The 21,587-nt window shown below is 40.3% G+C and overlaps 1 protein-coding gene across 4 annotated transcripts in view; it reads right to left on the reverse strand.

Moving 5' to 3' along the window:
* Positions 1–1,681: 1,681 nt before the first annotated feature.
* Positions 1,682–21,587, reverse strand: part of TOX3 (TOX high mobility group box family member 3) — a 117,859-nt gene continuing 97,953 nt past the window's right edge. For 2 of the 4 annotated variants that reach the window (XM_043898452.1, XM_043898451.1), the window contains exons 4-8: positions 13,868–14,137; positions 9,541–9,768; positions 7,851–7,931; positions 2,865–3,455; positions 1,682–2,590 (exon numbers count right to left, since the gene is read on the reverse strand). In XM_043898452.1, coding sequence (XP_043754387.1) covers positions 2,537–2,590; positions 2,865–3,455; positions 7,851–7,931; positions 9,541–9,768; positions 13,868–14,137 — 1,224 coding nt within the window. In that variant the 3' untranslated portion in view covers positions 1,682–2,536. Of the gene's footprint in view, positions 3,456–7,850; positions 7,932–9,540; positions 9,769–13,867; positions 14,138–21,587 lie in introns of all 4 variants that reach the window. The other 2 variants (XM_043898455.1, XM_043898454.1) reach the window with 1 other exon arrangement.

The following is a 21,587-nucleotide window of genomic DNA, read 5'->3' on the forward strand; positions in this document are numbered from 1 at the left end:
ATAATATGCTTTTAGCAGATCCTGAGAATAATATGGTAACAAGGTCGGGGAATTTGTTTCATGATTCAAGCTTTTTGACATTTTCAAGACACAGTTTTGCCTGGTGATTAATTTTTTAAACTGCAGTAATTAAGCTATTTTTTTCTTGAAATGGACCGTCAGTGGCTTAGCAACATTTAATCAGATGTGATAAAACCCAAGATTTATAAAAATCATTTAATAGATGATACAACACCTGCTTCTAACTGCAAACAGTTGAAAACAGACTTCATTTGCAATTAAGTCTTATCACTAGTGACATTTTTTTTCCAAGCAATACTTCATGGGTTTTCAAAATGACAATTACAGAACTAATACACAATTACTGTCACATGTAGTTTAGCAATTAATTTTGAAGACATTTGTCTAAAGGTTTCACAACAGAATATAAAATGGTTCTTATTGTTATGTAATGTTAGTTTCAATTCACAGAAAATCTTTTACCATCAGCTCTGCCTCTGATGGGTCTGGTGTAAGCATCTCATTTCTTTGTGGAATACAATTGCCCCCTTGTAGATGTGATTAGGCATCATTCTTAGACTGTTTGAACACTGATACCTGTCAACTAAAACATCTCATGAAAAGCTTCAATTTAGACATAAATTTTTCTACAGCCAGAAATCTATAAATTTATAATTAGAATCTCTTGCTGTTCAATATTTGTACATAATACAGAGGACGAGAGGATTATGAAATATTGAAAGCTGAATTCATTATTCATAGCCCACAACATACAGTAAATATTCTTTGAAATACAACAACAACTTTGAGGAATCCATATTCCATTATTTTTTTGAATGTCTTATACACAGTAGCCATGGATACCACCACTCACACCCTCTTTTTTTTTTTCCAGATTAGGATTCTGGTCAGGGATGACACTTGCTGTTTTTAATTTTCATTTTATCATAAGCAGTTGAAGACTGTTGCCAGTGGTAATTTGCAATTTTTATCAAGACCTCTTCATTATAGCTTCTGACAGGACAGATGCTGTAATTAATCATGCAGGACAACTGGGGATAGTGGTCACAGTGTTCTCAAAGAGGAGTCACCACAGAGCAAGAAAAGGGGGGAAGAAATGGGCACTGAAATAATTATTTTGGCTTAAGAATTAGCATTCACCATCCATTTTAATAGCAATAAAGACACAATGCCAGCTAGTTCGAGCCCCAAATAGAAGACAATTGCTTTTTCCTCTAGACTTACCTTGCCCTTGCATCTTAATAAAATGATAATTATAAATAATTACTAATGGTTCTATTTATTTTGTTATTTTTTGGCCCCACCGCACAGTTTGTAGGATCTTAGTTCCCCAACCGGTGATCGAACTTGTGCCCTCATCACTGAAAGCTCAGAGTCTTAAACCACTGGGCCGCCAGGGAATTCCATTAATGGTTCTATTTCTAATGGTTTAGCTTCTTTTTAACAGGCCCTAGTTTGGGGCCATGCAATCCACATTCTTAGCTGTAAATCTTGCATTTTCAGCTAAAAATTGAAGATACCTGGGCTTAAAAACAGGTTGGTATGGGATCTATTTCCCCCATTTTCTACATATTCAAGGAACCACAAGTGAAATTTGACATATCATTTTATTTGAAAAGTGAACAGTTGCCTGGTTGTTGCATCAAAATACAGTCCACAGTTTTTACTGAAATGTGTTTATTCTATAGCAAGATAAAAGCATTTTTGTTTTAGTTAAGCAAAATACAAACAACTTAATTGCTGCTATCATAACTCATAAAAAAGTATAAAACAGCATAAAAACACAATAAGCAACGTAGCAATGAATGGTTTATGTCACCAGTGTTTACGTTAAAGCCTCGTTTATGAAAACTTTACAACACATGATATGAAAACTTACAACTTTGAAGGAAAATATTTACATTGATTATTCAGATGTGGTGCGCCTTTTAAATATTCTACCGGTATTACATCATAATAAAAACTCTTGCTTTTTTTTAAATCTTAACTTTTGTAATAACTGTCTTCATTTAAGTGCATTTCCCTTTTAAAAATACAGTGTTTTTAATTTTCGAAACTTGTCACTCAAAACACAGAATATAGTATTCACATTCTTTTCTTCTAATTGGAATGAATAGAATGGGCTAACAGTGGTCATAGTGTTACAACATATACTGTGGTTTGGTCTGGAGAAGTCATGGATAAAAAGTGAAAAGGAGTCAATAATTGAATCTAATCACTTGCATTTTTTTTTTTTCTTTTTTTTTTCTGGAGAGATTTAAGGAAAAAAATAAGAGCTTTGGCAAAAGTCTGTGATTTACATTATTTTTTTTTTTCATGACAAAAAAATGCCATCAACGATTGACGTCATACAAATGTTTGTATGAAACTGGACCTTCAGATTTCAGGTAGTTACTGACTGTGCTTTTTATTTTTAGGGCTTCGGAAGTTCCAGTCGCCTTGAAGTGGGGATTCTTCACTTCGGGAGAAATAAGGCCATTTGCTATGACTCAGAGAGGCCAGTTTCTTATAGTCATCAGTCTGTCCTAGGATTCATGACACGGTTTGATTCACATATTGTAGGTAGAGCCTGAATAAATAAAAAAGCCATCACATAGAAGAGCACAGCTTTTCTTGTTTAAAAACAGAGTCGTTTCGAGATCTTTCAGCTCCACTGTTTCGTTCTTCTTGCCTATCTAATAGACACCGGAAGGACCGCCGCGATCGTTACACCTTTCTGCATCACCACACCCCGACTCCGCGAGTTGCAGCCGCCCGGGGTGTACCCTCCGACGGCCACTCTCTTCCAGACGCGGCACGAACCGCCTGCCCCGCGCGCGCGTTCGTCTTTAGAAAATACTGACCTGCGATAACACTTGAGTCTGTGTCTGAGGCTGTATCTGCGAGGCCGGCTGGGGGCTCCCGAGGGTGGGGATGGGGGACGTGATCTGGGAGGCGGCCGGCGAGTGCTGCCGGGGAGAGGGCTGGGACTGATGCTGCATGTGCTGCAGCTGCTGCAGCTGGAGACGCTGCTGCAGCTGCTGCTGGCTGAGATGCTGCTGCAGCTGCACGTGCTGCTGAAAACGCTGCTGCTGCAGCTGCTGCTGGAGCTGCATCTGCTGCATCTGCTGCTGCGGCTGCGGCTGCACGGGCGGGCTGACCGGGGCCGACGACGCCGAGCCCACCACGGGGCTCATCAGCGGGGCCCCGAGGTTCGACGGCATGCTGGCGGCCATGGTGACCGACGTGACCATCGGGCTCACGGGGAGTCTCATGGCCAAGGGCTTGGGAGCAATCGAGCGAGGGAGCGACGGCTGGAGAGTCTGCGGGGAGGCTGACACGGCTCCGTGCTGAGACAGCGGAGGGCTGAGGAGGAGGGAGGAGGTCAGATTGGTGGACGCCAGGGTCTGCTGAACCGAACGAATGGTCTGGGCTTCTGCTGATTCCGCCGCAGCCTGCATTGGAGGGGAGACCGGTTGGAGTGTTTTTATAAGGACTGTGAAAGGATGATCAAAATGGTCAGCATTACTCTTGCTTCCCTGAGCCCAAGCTTTGGGGGAGGACCAGGCAGCTCCTCCCGGAGGTGGAGTCCAGCTCCCCACGTTTTGAATCTGAGCTGGCTTGGCACCTTTGCTCTGGTCAACAGAAAGTGATGGAAATGAGGCTTCAAAGACTGTCTGTCTCTTTCAGAACCTACCACTAGGTGATGACAGACATGTGGCCCTGGTACCAGACTCAATTACTAGCTCACTGCCAGCCAGCCCACTGCCATGTACGGGTATGTGTGTGCCAATTGCACACAGATGAGAAGGATTTGGTGATGCTGCCTTGGCTTGGCCTAGATCTGAAGACCCAGCTAGTTACCTGGCACTCTCTGAGATACATGCTTATCTTTGTAAGTCATTGGGCTTTGGGTCGATACAACTGTTCCACAGCACTACTGTACTGAAAGATGACTGATACACGTTTGAGTAACAGTTGTTCAGCATTGAAACCTGAACTAAGATCATCACCAAGAACCATTTTGAAAGACAATGACAGTAGACTGCCGGAGTCCAAGTCTAGCTGCACTACTCAACAATTCTGTGACTTGAGGCAAGTTAATTCACCCATCTGTTCCTCAGTTTCCTTATCCATTAAATGGGGTTTAATGGTATTCACCTTGTGTAGGGGTTGTGAGAATTAAAGGTACTCGTATATTTGTTAAGCATTTACAAAAGTGCCTGGCCTACAGAGAGCACTTGGTAAATGTTAGCTATTTTCACTCATTAAGGAGCTCTACTGCCAGAAAATGACTATTACTAGAAAACTTCAAAGCCCTGTATACAATAATCAGAGCCATGATTATTTATAACAGTGCTTACTTGAGTATGAGAAAAACATAATTGAATTCTTTAGAAACACTTAATTGAAGAACTTTACAACTTTAGAAATATTTTGGTTTACCAAATATTTTCAAAGTTTTCCAAAATTGATCAAAGACGTCATGGATAAGTGGTGAGTGTTCAACTCTCATGTGACTGAACAACCTGTTATAAACAAACAATCTGGACCTCAACATGCAGAGAAACTGCCTCATATATTTTGTACTAAAAACACCTAATTACCTCCACAAAAATATTATACTAATGCAACTGTGATTGGAATGATTTCTTTTAAAGATTATTTTTTCTTCTTATGCTTCATAAAATTAGGGTTTTTTGGAGGGGAGTAGGGACAGGGGAACTTGGAGGCATCAAGCTATCTATTCTCTTTAATGATTTTGAATGTTTATTTCTAGATTTTTATTACTTACATTTATAAAATCTACTATTAGAAGACACTTGAGGAATGACTTTACATGGAGAATCACTGGAGGTAGAAAAAGCCATGTCTGATGGCTTCCATTTGAAGACCTTATCAGTGTAAGACTCCATCCATTCATGGACAGTTTTATGATTTTGTACAAAAGCTCAGGGGATGGGGTGGGGCTGGGGGCTGCACATGACTTGAGGGTGGAGGGTCATGTTCTAAAGTCTTTGGTTAAGAAGAAACCTACAAATGTTCATAATGATCTTTAAAAACCATTACTTCACCCACAAAGTAGAATATGCAGTTTTCTCCATGTAAATGACACATTATTTTTAAATACTCAAATATTTAAAAATGGCCAAGACAGTCTTAAGGAAGAAACTACAAGAAAAGTCTATACTTAGACACCTGGGCAATCACGCCATTGCACCTTTAAGATGCTCCCCTAGTGGAGAATGGAAAAGTGGATGGCTATGAAGGACTCCTGCTCACCTGCCGGTTCTACTCCTTTACAGTTTAATATTAAGCTTCTATTAATTTTGTTGGTTATTCTGAAGACTAAAAGTGATAGCTGAGTCACACCTTAAGGGAAGGAGTTCCAGGCTCTGAATGTAGTGCATGCTCAGTTGCTTTAGCTGTGTCTGACTCTTTGCAACTCTATGGACTGTAGCCCGTCAGGTTCCTCTGTCCATGGGATTCTCCAGGCAAGAATACTGGAGTGGGTTGCCATGCCCGCCTCCAGGGGATCTTCTCTACTCAGGGAATGAGCCTGAATCTCCTGTGTTTCCTGCATTGCAAGTGGATTCTTTACCGCTGAGCCACCGGAGAAGCCCTCTGAATGTAGAGGCTTAAGTTATAAAGCACATGTGATGCACCCTTGTTTATTATTTCTAATGCTGGGGCTGAAATCTTGCTCCCTGTAATCCCACTCCTTGAATGAGTTCCATCCAGGACACAGAGATCAAACTTAAGCTTTCCTTCCATGATGGCTGTTATACTTGAGGACCAAATCAAATGCCCCCAAACCCTTGCTCCCATGATTCTTTTAATTATTTAAATAGGATTTGATTTTCAGTCCTTACCATCATGGAGACAACCCACTAGAAGGCCTTCAGTTAGTCACCATTTCTCTTTATATCATGGGGACCAAAAAAGAGAGAACCAATTCTTCAGATGTGGTCTACTCATCAAACTATACAGTTAGATGCTGCTTCCTGTGAGATCACCATATTAGCAGCTATTTCACACTTTAGGGTCAGGTTGAAGTTATTCTAAACTTATACCCCAAGGGCCATTTTAGTTGCCTGCTATGTCTCTGACTATAAATTTGGGGTGTTCTCAACTGCCCTGGGGCTTCCCAGGAGGCTCACATAAAGAATCTGCCTGCCAAGCAGGAGACACGGGTTTGGCCCCCTGGGTTGGGAAGATCCCCTGGAGAAGGAAATGGTGACCCACTCCAGTATTCTTGCCTGGAAAATTCCATGGACAGAGGAGCCCGATGGGCTACAGTCCATGGGGTTGCTAGAGCACAACACGACTCAGCAACTAAACAACAACAGTACTTACCTATTGAAAAACCAAAAACAAAGCAAACCTACCCCTAAAGAATTTTAGATTTATTCTTTTTAAATCCCATCCTATTGAATAGTTTTTCCAGTATCCATAGACTCAATCTATCCATTGGGAAACATTTCTGAATCAGTTTTTAGTATCCAAAAGTAAAACTTGTACGTTATCCCTTCTAAGTCAGTCATAGACCTGATCAGCCCAATCACCGATGCTATTTCCAGAGTGCACTTTGAGTTACTGGCTCTTGGCTTAAATCCATGTATGGTCAATTATTCACACTCTAATGCACAAAGATCATCTATACCTGCTTCTGGCTAAGTGAATGAATAAATGGTCCACTTGAGTACATGCACATTGTTACTCTAGTCACGTCACTCCATCTAATTAGCCATCAAGTACACCTCAATTCTTAACATCTATAGCCCACACATTCAGTGGTTTTCTACCAATGTGCAAGTCTGCATCCAGAATCAGTATATCTCTCAATGTGCATCTTCCAGAGTCCCAGAAAAAGGCTTTGCTATGGACCTGATGAATATTTTCTCTTTCTAATGAAACAGGCAGTGTCCTAAGAACTGTCAAAGACAACCTCTCTTGATCTGGTTCTGAGCAGCTGCCAATGGTAGATCTTAATACAAAGAAGAAACAACTCAGGTGAAAAGGAGAAAAAAGGGCTAAATTCTTTTTAAATGGCTTTGCCAGCAACACTGACCATGCCCTGAGGCCCAACGTGGTACTTTGAGGCCACGACAAAGACAATGAAATGGAATCTCTGCTTGCCAGAGGAAATACATCAAGAGCAAAACATTAGTTCACATTATCCTCCCCAAAGCCTTTCTAAATTCTAGGAAGGCTAAAGACAAAGTTAATTAAATGTTAAAATAGAAGGTAACAGCTCATGCTCCTTTTGGATCAAGGTAATAATAATCCAGAGTGACATTTGCTTTAGAATACCAGTGCATTTTATAATACATCAGGGCCCATTGTATACTCTATGTATAATACATGTATACATGTCTCTTTTTTTAAGTACTTGGAGCATAATTTTATTTTAAATAATCATGAGGTTTATTTATTTATATGATGTGGAACAGTTTGTCAAAAATACAACATCCTCTATTACAATAATGCAACCACTGGAGAATTTATGATCTGATGTCCAAAAATGCCTGAGAAACATACTTCTCAATTTAAATAGAGGACATTAACACAGATCTCAGCCCCTGACAGGAAGAAAAGGGCTGTTTAAGATTTGTCTGAATAGCTTCAGCCAACATATGCAGAGATCAGTGAATCTTTTGGAAACAATTTGGATTCATTAGCTTGAATGAACTCTTTATTTTTCATGCCGTCATTTGAGTTATCTCTAATGAGAACAAATAAGTTTATGAGTTATTTGAGGTGCTATCTGTTTGAGGAGTTGGATTTATGTTTTCAGTGCTCCAGGGCTGTTTTCAACTTTGTAATGCAGAGACTGGTCGCTCTCTTACCTTAGAAACGAGGCTGGCCCTGTATGCAGCCAGGGCTTTCAGGTATTCTTTTTTGGCAGCTTCCGTTTTCCTTTTATATACCTATTAAAAGACCACAATTAGCACCACATTCAGCATACACATTCTCAGCCATAAAATAACTGCTGTGCAAATTAGGTTGCAACAGAACTCACATAAAAAGTTGGTCTCTCTGGCTTTGATTTTTAAATGTGAAAACACACACACAGGTATTAAAACAAAACCAAACCCTGCCACCTTCACTGGGGCACAGTTTTAATGTTTACTATTACAAACAGAAAAAGATTTCTCGGCTAGCAGCAGAGAATTCATGAGAATAACAGCTGAGGGCCTCCTGTTCAGGCAGTAAATAAGGTAACGAGAATGAAATTTGTGGCAAACAGTTTAAATGATAGAATATTAACAATTTCTCCATCCTGTCTTCTTTCCCTCACACCCATTTCTAAACTGAAACAAATCAGAGGATGAAAACCCAGCAACAACAGGGAGAGCGAGTGAAGACAGAAGAGAAAAGATGGAGACCTTTCTTTTCAAGAAAAAAAAAAAAATCAGAAATAGTGAAAGATAAAAGATTTCCATTAGTGAGACTAGTGATTTATATAAATAAATCCCAGTATACGAAACCTGATTTGGGCTTCCTTTTCTTAAACAATGGTCTGATGGCTAGCTGTTACACCAAAATGCAACTATCTTTTTTTCTCCAGAATTTAAAAGTTAGATGCAGCAGTTTGCCAGCCCCTTAGGATTACATTTCTAGGGTAGAAGATGGGGCTGCTGCCTAGAGCATGGAGCTCAGTGCAAACAAGCAGGCAGATTCTCCAGTAGCATCAGCCCAAGGTAACCAGCTAGTAGGAATGAGTTCATGATTAAAGGAAAGAAGGAAGAGAGAAAGAATGAAAATCAAGGGTTTTCCATTCTATTCATGAAACAATTATTCTGGTTTACTACTAACAGGGGTCTATTCTTGTGAGGATATGTGAAATTAACGCCTATGAATGGTCATTGGAATTTCACGGAAAAGACAGAGGAGAACTGAGCCCCAAGGAAGCCATTCTTCTCTGCATTTGTGTGGAGGACTTGCATGGGGAAAGACAGGATGCTAGACCCTAAGGAAGTGTCTCCCACCAGCATGGCTAATCTCTCAAGGCCTCTCATATGGCCACACTTTCAAATGAACATGGAATAAAATTTCAAATGCCCATTGACAATAATAAAACACACAGAGGCGGCTTCAAAGTTTGGAAACCTACCAGGAGAGCACTAGGGTTCAGAAAGATGATCAAAAAAAAGGCAAGCAGGATGGACCTAATCCCTCCATAGTGCCCTTTGTGACCAAGGTGGGTGGGGGGGGGGGGGGGGTTGGGGAAATTCTACATTATTTAAAATGAAAAGATTATCATCAAAAGTTTATGCTTGCAGGATACTGCCTGGATCTCCTCCAACTCTCTTCTGAATGGGTTCTGAACACACACCCCTTAAGGGAACTGAGAAATCCAGATAACTGGAAAGTACTTTGGAGTTATATGTTAGTGTTTTTTTAATTCCATAGCTTAGAAAAAGGCTTTCATGAGAAGCAATCATATTAAGGTGATGTATTCACCCAGAAAAGGTGTCAGGAATATTCTTGGAACATTGAATTATATGGCTGTGATGGGTCTTTGCCTGAACTTACCTGCTTTTGTTCTTCCCCGAGGCTGTCCCACATTGATGCTACGATTTTTGAGACCTCTCCAAAGGTCGCATTGGGGTTCTGACCTTTAATTGCAGCCTGTGTGTCTCTGAAAAACAGGGCATATGCTGACACTGGCTTCTGTGGCTCATTGGGATCTTTCTTTTTCTTTTTCTTTGGAGTCTTGGGCTTCTTGCCAGAATCTGGAGCAGCTCTTTTCTCTCCAATGGCCTGCAAAGCAAGATGAAAATTCACTGCCTAGAATGTACTTGAAGAGAATGCAGAAAGACTTACTCAGGTCCGTGGTTGTTCTTTTAAGGTTTTGTTAAACATCATCAACAGATGAATCACCACCAAAAGAGGGGGAGGGGTAAATTTGCTTAGTGTTAACTGGACGGCAGAGATTAGCATTTAGAACATTGATTAATGAGACCCAGAAGTATCTTCAATACATTTGCAACATGTGCTTTAAATAGCAATTATGAATAATGAAAAACAGGATGCTTTGTACCAAACACGTATGCATGTGTGCATGTGTATGTGTGTGTGTTACATATGTACCCATAAACAAAATATCTTACATTTTCAGAGGTTTTAGAAGTAAACCTAAATAATATTCAGGATGTTGATCATACTCAGATACTTTAAATGAGGTCCCTTAGCCAAAGACTCATACCATCGTATGTATGATTGGTCTGAATTGATTTTTCGAAGTTTGGTTTCTTTTTTTTTTAACTGGAATTTTACTTTGCTAATGGTCTCCAGAAACTCAAATGGAAATTAGCTCCAATCCCTAAGTTTGCACAAAAAGGGAAAGGCCACTTTTATTTTCTAAAATAATAAAAACTTGCTAAAGAATAGGGTAATAAGGAATGCAAACGTGTCCAACTTCTAACTAGGGCTAGAAAGGAAATTGATACTCTTCATAAAATAAAAAACCTGTAAAACAGCAGCATCAGTAGATATTTAGGCTAGAATCACCAAGGCTAAAAAGAAGACTAATAAGATGCTTATTATTATCTAAAGTAAGTAAGGCTGCCACAAGAATACTGGCCCAGTGATATTCACACACATTCCCAATGAACTCTGAAATCAAAACCATAGGAATGATATAGTTTACCAAATTTATATACCACTGAGCTCTAATACTCACCTGCTACCATCATCTAATTTCAAAAATCATATAACAGACTCATCAGAGAAGCAGGGGAAATGATTCATCAACCTTGTTTTATCCCCCTCTTCATCCCCTAGATTATAATATGATGACTATATTGGAGATAATTTTGCAGTTAACTTTATCAAGAATCCTGAAGTGTTTGACAAAATATGTTTTAAAAGCCAGCTCTGGGCAAGATCAACGGAGACAGATTCAAGTTACTAGCAGATTGGCTTTTAATGGCCTTGAGTCTTGAATCTTAACTCAAATTTTCCAAGAGTATCATTGCATTCTGAAAGAGGGTTGTTTGGAACTTAATTCAATGAATAGAATTCATAGGGAAGAAACTGATAAGTAACTTTTCTTTGAGAGCTCTGAACCCTAGGAAGCCAGTAACCTCCTTCTTGGTGGGCCTGTTGTTTGCACTATTTGAGTAACAACCACACCCATACTTTACACAAGTAGCTTACAGATGTCAGTAGGTATTAAGCTAGACTTCACCTCTCCTCCAAAATGCCACCTTTCATAACTCACACACTGCATTAAATAAAATTCCATAGACCCCACAGTCTTTTTTCTAAATCTTCAGAATAAGTGAAACGTGTATTCTAGTTAATGAATCTGAACTTGCAAACGAGTCAGATGTCTTCTAGCTGGAGTTTCAACTTGAGCCAAATTTTCCTTCAATGAAAAATATTACTTTAACCACAAGGCAAAAATATATACACAGATTTTTCTAATTGAGTCAAACTCTATTCTTTTCTTGGAAGAGAATTTGGCACTGTTTGCACCAACAATACCCTGACCAATGACAAGATGAAAGCTATTTCCAGTGTAGATTTTCCAAATGAGAGTTCAGTTCCTTTCTTTGCAAAACAACATTCAAATGTTGACAACCTTTGTCATCTTTCTTGGACAACCATGACTTGCCCTAGTCATCATTACCTTTTAAGAATAAATCCAAAATGAAGAATCTCACAGTTTAAATAAAAGCTCACAATTAATTCTCCTAAAGAAACTTTGCATAGTTGACTCAAAGGGCTGTGAGAAAGTGGAGAAATAGCTTTATCCCAAAGACATAATCAACAATAACGTTAATCTTCCTTTTTTTCAGCTAAGTTACTTAAAAGATAAACTGGATTCCTTGTCTTTACTCAAAACCTGGATCCTGTCTAAAAATGGAACAAGCTAAGAGTCACATAAAATTATCTTTACAGAGATGACAATTTCAGATTGATCAGAGGTAAGTATTAAGATCAGTGGGAATGCGAACGAAATGAAAGGAATCCATTTGAATTGTGTAATAGCCAGCTGTAACCCAGCAATATCTTATACACATCCCTTGGGTTTATTATTTCCCACTTCACCCTGCTGAAGTCCTTGTGAGTGTGAGTAGAGACTGCTAAGCAAATCTCCCCACTCTGTGTCTAGTGGGGAGTTAACATATCTGGACAGACCAAACCCTCCTTAAAATCCCTGCCACGTTTCTCCTCTTTTCAGCTAAACTCCCTCCTCTTTTCATCACCTGCAATCTTCTCTAAGCACCTTTTCTTCCATTTCTATTTAAACATAAATGATGCTAAAGGTGAAAATAAATGATGCTTAATATTCTGGCCTTGACTTGTTCCTTACCCACTCTGAGAAATTCTGGTTACTTCTATGTGCTCCTATCTATGTGCCGATGGTTCAAAAGTCTATACTTCCACCTCTAACAGACTGAATTCTAGACTCTCTCCAATGGACTGAGTTCTAGACTCAAATGGAAGCGTCTCAAATTCAACCCCTACCATGCCAAACTCTCAGCTTCCCCATGGGGGGAATAAAAGAACACTCCTCACTTCCTGGGTTAATCCTCTCCATTTACTGATATCCATGCTGGTTCTCAAACTAAAACCCAACATACCTTTTACTCCTTCAAATTCCAAGCAATCATCAAACCTTAATGGATGATTCTCTCTCTCTTGAATGTCTCACTAATCTGGTACCTCTTGTATGCCTTCCTTTGCTAAAATTAAAGGAAACAAATCATAACAAAAGGATGTTTTAATTGGTTTCCTTCTCTCTGGTCCCTCTCTTTGTAACACGTTCTATATACAGCCTAAGCTATCTTTCTAAAGCAAAAAAATCTGTTTATGCTATTCCTCGATGCAAAGAATTAATCAGCTCTCAAGTACCAGCAGGAAAAGGCTGCCACATTCCAGCAATTTCTTTCAAGTCCTATTTCTTTCCTCCTCCACGTCACACCATTCATGGTACCCATAAATGGACATATAATTCCTTTGCTCTTTCTACCACTATGTGGCCCTCTCTCTTCTGCCTCACAAACTTTTATGTATCCTCTTAGACCTAATTCAAACATCACCTTCTCAATAAAGTCTTCCTCAAATCACTCTCCAAAGCAGAATCGATGACAATCTCAGTATACCAGATACATCAGTTATGCCACTAATCACATCTGGAGCTAGTTTTAAACACTCTTATTTGTTCTCAGTGGGAAGTCCCAGGGGCAGCAATTCCCTCATAAGTCTTTGTATCACCAGAACCAAGTAAGATGCCAAGCGCAGAGTAGGTGTGCCACCCATAATTAATAAATGAGGAATGAGTAATTGTGTACCTAGAGTAAGTAACTTCAATGAAACAATGTTTTTTTCTAGGCATTCAAAAAAGTCAAACTGGCAACTAAGTTTTTGTTTCAAATTGGGTATATTTGAATCATGTATCATTTCCCTGACAAAAGCAAAGGGGCAAAACCCCTGGAACATACTATGCGGTAAACATCACCCAAGTGCAAGACTGACTATCCAATGGGGCAGCAGGTCAGCCAACTGACCAGATGAAACTTGCCCACCTGGACATTAACTTAGAACCTGAGCAGTTCAGAATTTCTGAAAAGCCTAGCACAAGCCTTCTCCTTTGCCGATTTAAGTAAAATTCAGCCTATTAAGTGACTTGCTCAATGCTTTACAATTAGTAAAAGTCAGATCTCCCAAGTTTCAGTTGAATATACTTTCCACAGAAATAAACAGATATAAAAGAGTTAAGAAAAAATTAAACCGTCATAAATTTAAGTGCTACTCCACATCCATGAAGAAAAGGAAGGTAATATTGTGAATGGAGTTTAAACACAAGAACATGGGGTTGATCCCTATATACTAAAGGCAGTTAACTTACTCTGTTGGATTCGTCAGCATCCTCCTCGTTTATGGAGCTGGAAGGGGAGGGAGTCGCAGATTTGCTCGCAGGAGGTGAAGGAGACGTGTGGGGCACACTGGCACCTCCCAAATTCAACCCCAACTGGGCGCTGAGCTGAGACTGGTTGATGGTGGTGAGCTGGGCAGGAGGCATGATCCCAGAGCGAGCAGCGTCCGTCATGTGGACGATGGACCTCATGATCACAGAGGGATCCTGGCGGTATTGTGAAACTTGTGTGTGGCTCTGATCCTAAAGGGGCAACAGAAATGGGACACTCTTAGTTTTCCCAAACATCAGTGAGCTTGCAGGGGTTTGGGAAGGGGGTCAAAAGGTACCAACTTTCAGTTACAAAATAAATAGATCATTGCATTGCATTGTTGTTGAGCTGTTAAGTCCTTTCCGACTCTTTGCAACCCCACAGACTTTAGCCTGCTGGGCTCCTCTGTCCATGGGATTTCCCAGGCAAGAATACTAGAGTGTGTTACCATTTCCTGCTCCAGGGAATCTTCTTGACCCAGGGATCAAACTTTGCATCTCCTACAAGTGTCTCCTGCATTGTAGGCAGATTCTTCACTGCTGAGCAACCAGGGAAACCCTATATACATCATAGGGATGGAATACACAGCCTGGGGGCTGTAGGTAATAATACTCTATGACATGTTTGAAAGTTGCTAAGACAATAGATTATAAAGTCTTCATCACAAGAAAAAGAAAAACTGTTTTTTTTTTTTTTTTTTTTGTAACTGTATGATGACAAATGTTAACTGCAATTACTGTGGTGATATTTCTGGAATATATACAAATATCCAATCATTATGTTCTATACCTAAAACTAATATGTCAATTAATACCTCAATTAAAAAGATCAATGAACTTATAACTTCAGCAGCTCCTTAGATAAGTTTGACTTGTTCCAATTTTGTTAGATCTGATTTATTGCAGGATAATGGTCTCTATTAATTTATTAACTAGAAGGACTCATGCTAGAAAGTTGAAAGGTCAAAATCACGAAGCCCAAATTATCCAGCCTCAACTATGACACTGTAGAATTGTCTTCTTCGAGTGTGCATGCATGCTGTCGTGTCTGACTCTTGGCAACCTCATGGACTAGCCCACCAGGCTACTCTGTCCATGGGATTTTTCAGGCAAGAATACTGGAGTAGGTTGCCATTTCCCCCTCCAAGGGATCTTCCTGCCCAGGGATCTCCTGCAATGGCAGGCAGATTTCTCTACCACTGGGCTACCAGGGAAGCCTAGAACTATCACTGGATGACTTCATTAAGTGAAAATAAAGGACTATTAGCAAAGGGAAGAGAAATATCCAGCTCTTGCTCCTTACTGAGGAAACTGATGACAAGAAAAGGGGTGATGCTAAGGTCCAAGCCTTTCAGACTCACCAACTCATTGGCCATCCTTCTTCCACATGGTACTGGTTCAATTATCCTTTCTCCAGCTCTGCAAAATGGGGAGGAGCTGTTCTCTATTTTATCCTCCCAGGCAGGCATACACCATGTAGAAAGGATGGGCTAGAGAAACACGGAGCAAGCATCTGTTTGCTTCGGGGCACCCTCTCTGTGAAAACCTCTGTGGTTAACCAGAGGATCATTCCAATTCTGAATTACATTGTCAATGGCATCTGGAAGTCATTCCATGTCTTTAGGATTGAATATCACTTTTTTCATCTTAAACCTGCTTTGTTTTCTTTTCCTTAACCCATCTTGACTTAATGCATTAATGAATTGGTAAAAAATATGTATAAGGAGGAGGTAGAGACCATCAGAATTAGCTCCTCTGAAAATTACTGCCAACACTTCAAAAGTAGTCTCTGTTTTGAGGAGGCATAGAAAAGGATTTATATTTGCTTCTTCTCATTCCAAACAATACAAAAATGAAGACATGCTTTTCAAATGACTACATTTAAGACTTGTCATTTAGAGTGAGCCTGCGATTTTCTTGAAACCGATTTTCTTGATTCTCTTGACTCACAGTGACCCAGAATCTAATTTTATACATAACCCTATGAATTCTTCTTTTCAATATTTCTGATAAAGCTTATTTTGCTCTTTAAAGAAACAAATGAATTGTAAATATTGTAATGTCACTAATTCAGAAGCCAAGAGCTATCAATAGGAAACTTGTTGAATAAATTATGATCGATCATGCTACAAAGTATTATGAAGCTTTTTAAAATAATGAATTAGATTTATGTGTATTGACCTAGAGAAGAGTTTCTTCATTTTGGCTCTAATGACATTTTGGACCAGATAATTCTTTGCTGTGGGGGCTGTGCTTTGCATTGTAGGATGTTTACAGTAACTCCGGTCTCTCCCTGTGTGTGTGTGTTAGTCATTCAGTCACATCCAACTCTTTGTGGCCACTTGAACTGCAGCCTACCAGGCTCCTCTGTCCATGGAATTCTCCAGGCAAGAGTACTGGAATGGGTTGCCATTCCTAACCCAGCAATCAAACTTGGAGATGCCAATAGCAACCTCCTTCCTTTCACCAGTCATGACAATCAAAAATGTCTCTGGACATTGCCCCATGGAGGGCAAGCTTGCTCCAGTTCTGCTGCTGCTGCTGCTATGTCGCTCCAGTCGTGGCCGACTCTGTGCGACCCCATAGATGGCAGCCCACCAGGCTCCCCCGTCCCTGGGATTCTCCAGGCAAGAACACTGGAGTGGGGAGAGAGCCACTAATCTAGAGTGATGTGCAAGACATAGCAAGTGAAAAACCAGGTTGCAAAACAGTTATAGAGTACAGCCCCCTCTTTGTTTAAAAAAAAAAAAAAGTTTAGGGACTTCCGTGGTGATCCAGTGGATAAGAATCCACCTTCCAATGCAGGGGATGCAGATTTGATCCCTAGTCGGGGAACTAAGATTCCACATAGTTGCATCACAACTAGAGAGAAGCCCGCCTGCTGCAAGGGAAGGTCCCACATACTGTGACTAAACCTGGATGCAACCAAATAAATAAATATTTTTTAAAAGTGTAAACAGTACTTACATTATACTGGATTGGATTGGAGGGGTAAAGAGGGAAGCACCTTAACTTTTCCCATTCACAAAAACACAAAACAAAACAAACAGAAACTAAAACACTATAGTTAGGAAAATCTAAAAACAAGAGACAGAAACAGTTAAAAGAGTCTGTGGCTAACTGCCAGGGTTTAATAGAAAATGTACATATTTTCCATTAATAATTCTTGAGTTATCAAATTCCTATGGAATCCTGGGAAAAGGTGCTCCACATTTCCAAGCAACCCTAACTCTTTTTGTCTCACTAACAATACGCTCCTAAAATACTACATTCTCCTTGTAGGAGTCCTTCTACAGTCTGATATCAGAAAAGTGGATTTCACGTTACCAGTGTGTCTTAATTTCTTTTTATTGGCATTCTTCACACACTTAGCTATTTCTCTTCAAAAATTTGAGCAGACTGTCCACCCTTCCATGTCCTTTTAAAGTTCTACCATTGCTTGCTGATGTTTTCCAGCCCGCCACAACTGGGAATTATGCTATATTTTTCTTAACTGTAGCCTCCAAATACATCTTTCAGAGGCTTTTCAAAGGTCCTTTCAGACTTCTTTAAATCTAACTATTTAAAAATATCTGCAGGCAACTCCAGAGCATTTTAATTCCAATGGTAAAATCATCAGTTAACTGGCATGGCCATGAAATATCAGGATATAATTTACACAACCTTCTCATTGACCAAGAAGCCACTTCGCTTTCTTTACTCCCATGCCCATGAACATCAATAAGTGACAGGTGCATCCCAGACGTACACTATTTCAGAGGAAGCTCATGGTCACACAGAGGGCCACGGGGTTAGACTTTTTGACTTTGTCTACTCTTCCTGAATTCCACCTGCCATTTATACCTTTATGATGGACCTGGTTGCCTAAGAGCTCCTGTTGATAAACAACCAAGGTTCATGGACAAGGAGCATTGTGTTTCCTCGGATCTGGGACCTGTGCTAAGCTTAGTATGTATGCACTTTCCAATTCAATCCTCTAAATAACTTCCTGAATTAGATACTATTGTACCTATTCTTGGATAAGAAGGAACCCCTAAGCCACAGAGGTAGCTGGGGTGATTGACTGATGGAGAAACTGTTCTCTAAGTCCCATGGACAGAGGAGCCTGGCAGGCTACAGTCCATGGGGTGGCAAAGAGTCAGACTTGACTCAGTAACTGAACAGCAACACAGCAAAGGAGCCGTGGACCACCACTGGTGGAAGCTTGTACTGACAGAGTGAGAGACGGGTGGGCTCTGAACTCTGACCGTCCCACCCTCCTTTCACAAAAGCAACTCCATTTTTATTTGTCTTATATAAATTGAGACTCATTTCACTAAAAAAAAGAAAGGGGGGGGGTGGCTTCTGAATTGGGGACAGTGTGAAAACCACTCCTGAAGCATGCTGGTGGTGGTGGGGCCAAGATCTTGCCAAAACTCAGAGCCATCCACGTGGTCTTCAAATCCAAAAAATGCTGGCCCACCTTTCTTATCTCCCACAGGACCACACACCAAGGACCTCTCAAATATTGTCAGGTAACCTGTGAACCACATAATCAGTGCAACAAAATGTGCTAGCATCTACCATGGTCCATTGTTATCTGGTAATAACTTCCTATGTGTGAGGATTATAGTATAAGATTAATGGTGAAAGTATCTCTTTAGAGATTCAAGTTCCTTTAGGGTCACCAATTATTAACAACCTCCTTGGGGAACCTGGTGATCCTTAACAGCGCCAATCATTTTCTGTTTCAAAAAGTAACCTTAAAAAAAAACCTCCTGTGATCTTAGGATTTCCACTTAAGAAGAAAAAGATGTCAGCTCAGTGGAAAAGTATTTATTGAGCACTTACTATGTGCCAGGCCAGAGACACCAATATACCAATGCTCATATCTTTCAAAACTAGAAAGTTACCATGTGATTCTTTTAAACATGACTCTATTTAGACAAAATTTAGAATGGACTAATGAATTTATTAATACCATAAAAAAGTATAGGCAAGAATAATTCATATATATTCCTTCAAAATAGCTCACCATTTTTCCTAGTAGTAATGACACAAGAGGGCTTCCCTGATGGTTTAGTCAGTAAAGAATCTGCCTGCAATGCAGGAGATGTGGGTTTGATTTCTGGGTTGGGAAGATCCCCTGGAGAAGGAAATGGCAACTCACTCCAGTATTTTTGCCTGGGAAATCCCATGGACAGAGGAGCCTGGCGGGCTACAGTCCATGGGGTCACAAAAGAGTCAGACATGATTGAGCGACTAACCCACCACTACCACCACCAGTGACATGAGATGGAAATGTAAAATCATGGACATAGCCCTAAGAAATTCAATGTGCTTTTGTAAATCATTAATCTTACTTATTAAAATTAAGCATTGAAAGATTTCCCAATGATCTCTGAAAGGCAAAGCAACTGCTGCGTTATAAGAGATGCTATTATCACATCCAACAAGAAGGACTGAATGCTGGTGGCTTTTTTGACTCTTCATACAATTATGTTTTATATGGAGAGTTCACTTGTATCATTTCCTAAATTGTTCATCATTGGAAAGCAACTCCTTCTTTCTTCTTATCTCACTCTGTCTTCTAACTGATAATATTAGATAAGAGTTTGTCAACATCAGCAGTATTGACATTTTGGACTGGAAAATTCTTTGTTGGGCAGATGCATCAAATCCTTTGCTTGCAATGCATCTTGAGCATTGTAAATGCTTAATAGCATCTCTGGTCTCTATCCACTGGGCGCCAGTAACCTCCCCTCCCTACCGAGCTGTGACATCCAAATGTCTCCAGACACTGGCAAAGTTCCCTGATGGACAAAATCTGCAATGCCCCATTTGAAAATGATTTTATTAAGAGAAATACAACAGAAATCTTCTTCTTGTGGGGGAAGAGAAGGAGGGGTCCAAAATTAGGTTCTGTCTGTGAAAATAGAACATATGTGAAAATAGAACTGTGATAAATATTGTGGAAAAATAAAGAGGCTACGCGAAAAAAAAAAAAAAAATTATTCAGGAGAGGATAGCTACAGTAGGAAAGGCCTCTCCAAGGTGACTTTTGAGCCGATACCTAAAAAGTAAGAAGTCCATTAGGAAATGAGGAGAAAGTATGTTCCAGCCAGAGGGAAGAGCATGTGCAAAGTCTGAGATGGGAGAAGGCTTGTCACGCTTGAGAAATGAGGAGGCCAGAAGAGGCAGGAGCCGGGTAGGCAAGGTGAACAGCGAAATGCAATGGGTTTGGGAGAGATGAGGATGAGCCAGATCAGGTGAGGTGGGAAAATTGGGGGATGCTCCCCTGCAGAGGTGACCCACTGTGCTGAGTTGTAAAGGATGAGTGGAAGCTAACAGAGCTAGAAAAGAGGAAAGAGCATTGTATGCAGAGAAGAAGAACATGCGCAAAGTCCCGTGGCATAAGGAAGCACATGCGTGTGTGCTCGCTAAGTCGCATCCGACTCTGCGACCCTATGGACTACAGCCCACCAGGCTCCTCTGTCCAAAGGATTCTCCAGGTGAGAATGCTGGAGTGGGTTTCCATGCCCTCTTCCAGGGGATCTTCCCGACTCAGGGATCAAACCCACGTCTCTTAAATCTCCTGCATTGGCAGGCAGGTTCTTTACCACTAGCGCCACTTAGGAAACCCTAAGGAAGCACATGCCGGATAAGTAAAGAAGAGGTCCGTGTCACTGCCCAGGAAAAGCAAGGCTCGCTGTGAGGCTGGAGAACGAGTAATGGCCATAAGTAATGGGTCTATAATCCATTCTGGATTTTATTCACAATGGATAAGGAAGCCATTGAAAGTTTAAAAGCTTGGTACCTATTTATTGATGTCATTCATCCCAATAAATATTAACTGATGGTATTTCAAGGGCAACCCATCAATTGTGGACAACTTGGATTTAATTATAAATAGTATAAAGAGCCTAACACCTCAACTTATTTTTTAAATTGGTATGAACTTTTTTTATTTTTTGTAGAATGAAGCAATTTTTAATTTACTTTCTAGTGACGTGAAAGTCTCCCACTCGTGTCCAACTCTTTGCTACCCCATGGACTATACAGTCCATGGAATTCTCCAGGTCAGAATACGGGAGTGGGTAGACTTTCTCTTCTCTAGGGGATCTTCCCAACCCAGGGATCAAATCCAGGTCTCCCGCATCCAGGCAGATTCTTTACCAGATAAGCCACAAGGGAAGCCCAAGAATACTGGAGTGGGTAGCCTATCCCTTCTCCAGGGGATCTTCCCAGCCCAGAAATTAAACCAGGGTCTCCTGCATTGCAGGTGGACTTTTTACCAACTGAGCTATCAGGGAAGCCATAAATTTTAATTTTCTAATAAAAATTAAAGTGTAAATCAGTAAAATATATATGATAGCTCCTAAAAGCCCAGGCTCCTTTATTTTATGCTTTTTGATTTTCATTAATTATCTATTTTGTATATAGTAGTATATATATGTCAATCCCAATCCATCCCACACACTCCCTCCCCCCTGCTTGGTATCCATACATTCGTTCTCTATGTCTGTGCTTCTATTTCTGCTTTGCAAATAAGCTCATCTATACCATTTTTCTAGATTCCACACATATGTGTTAATATATTTGTTTTTCTCTTTCTGACTTCACTCTGTATGACAGTTTCTAGGTCCATCCACATCTCTACAAATGTCACTATTTCATTCCTTTT

This window comes from Cervus elaphus, chromosome 4, assembly GCF_910594005.1.
Source record: "Cervus elaphus chromosome 4, mCerEla1.1, whole genome shotgun sequence".
In the NCBI taxonomy this organism is placed as follows: Eukaryota; Metazoa; Chordata; class Mammalia; order Artiodactyla; family Cervidae; genus Cervus; species Cervus elaphus.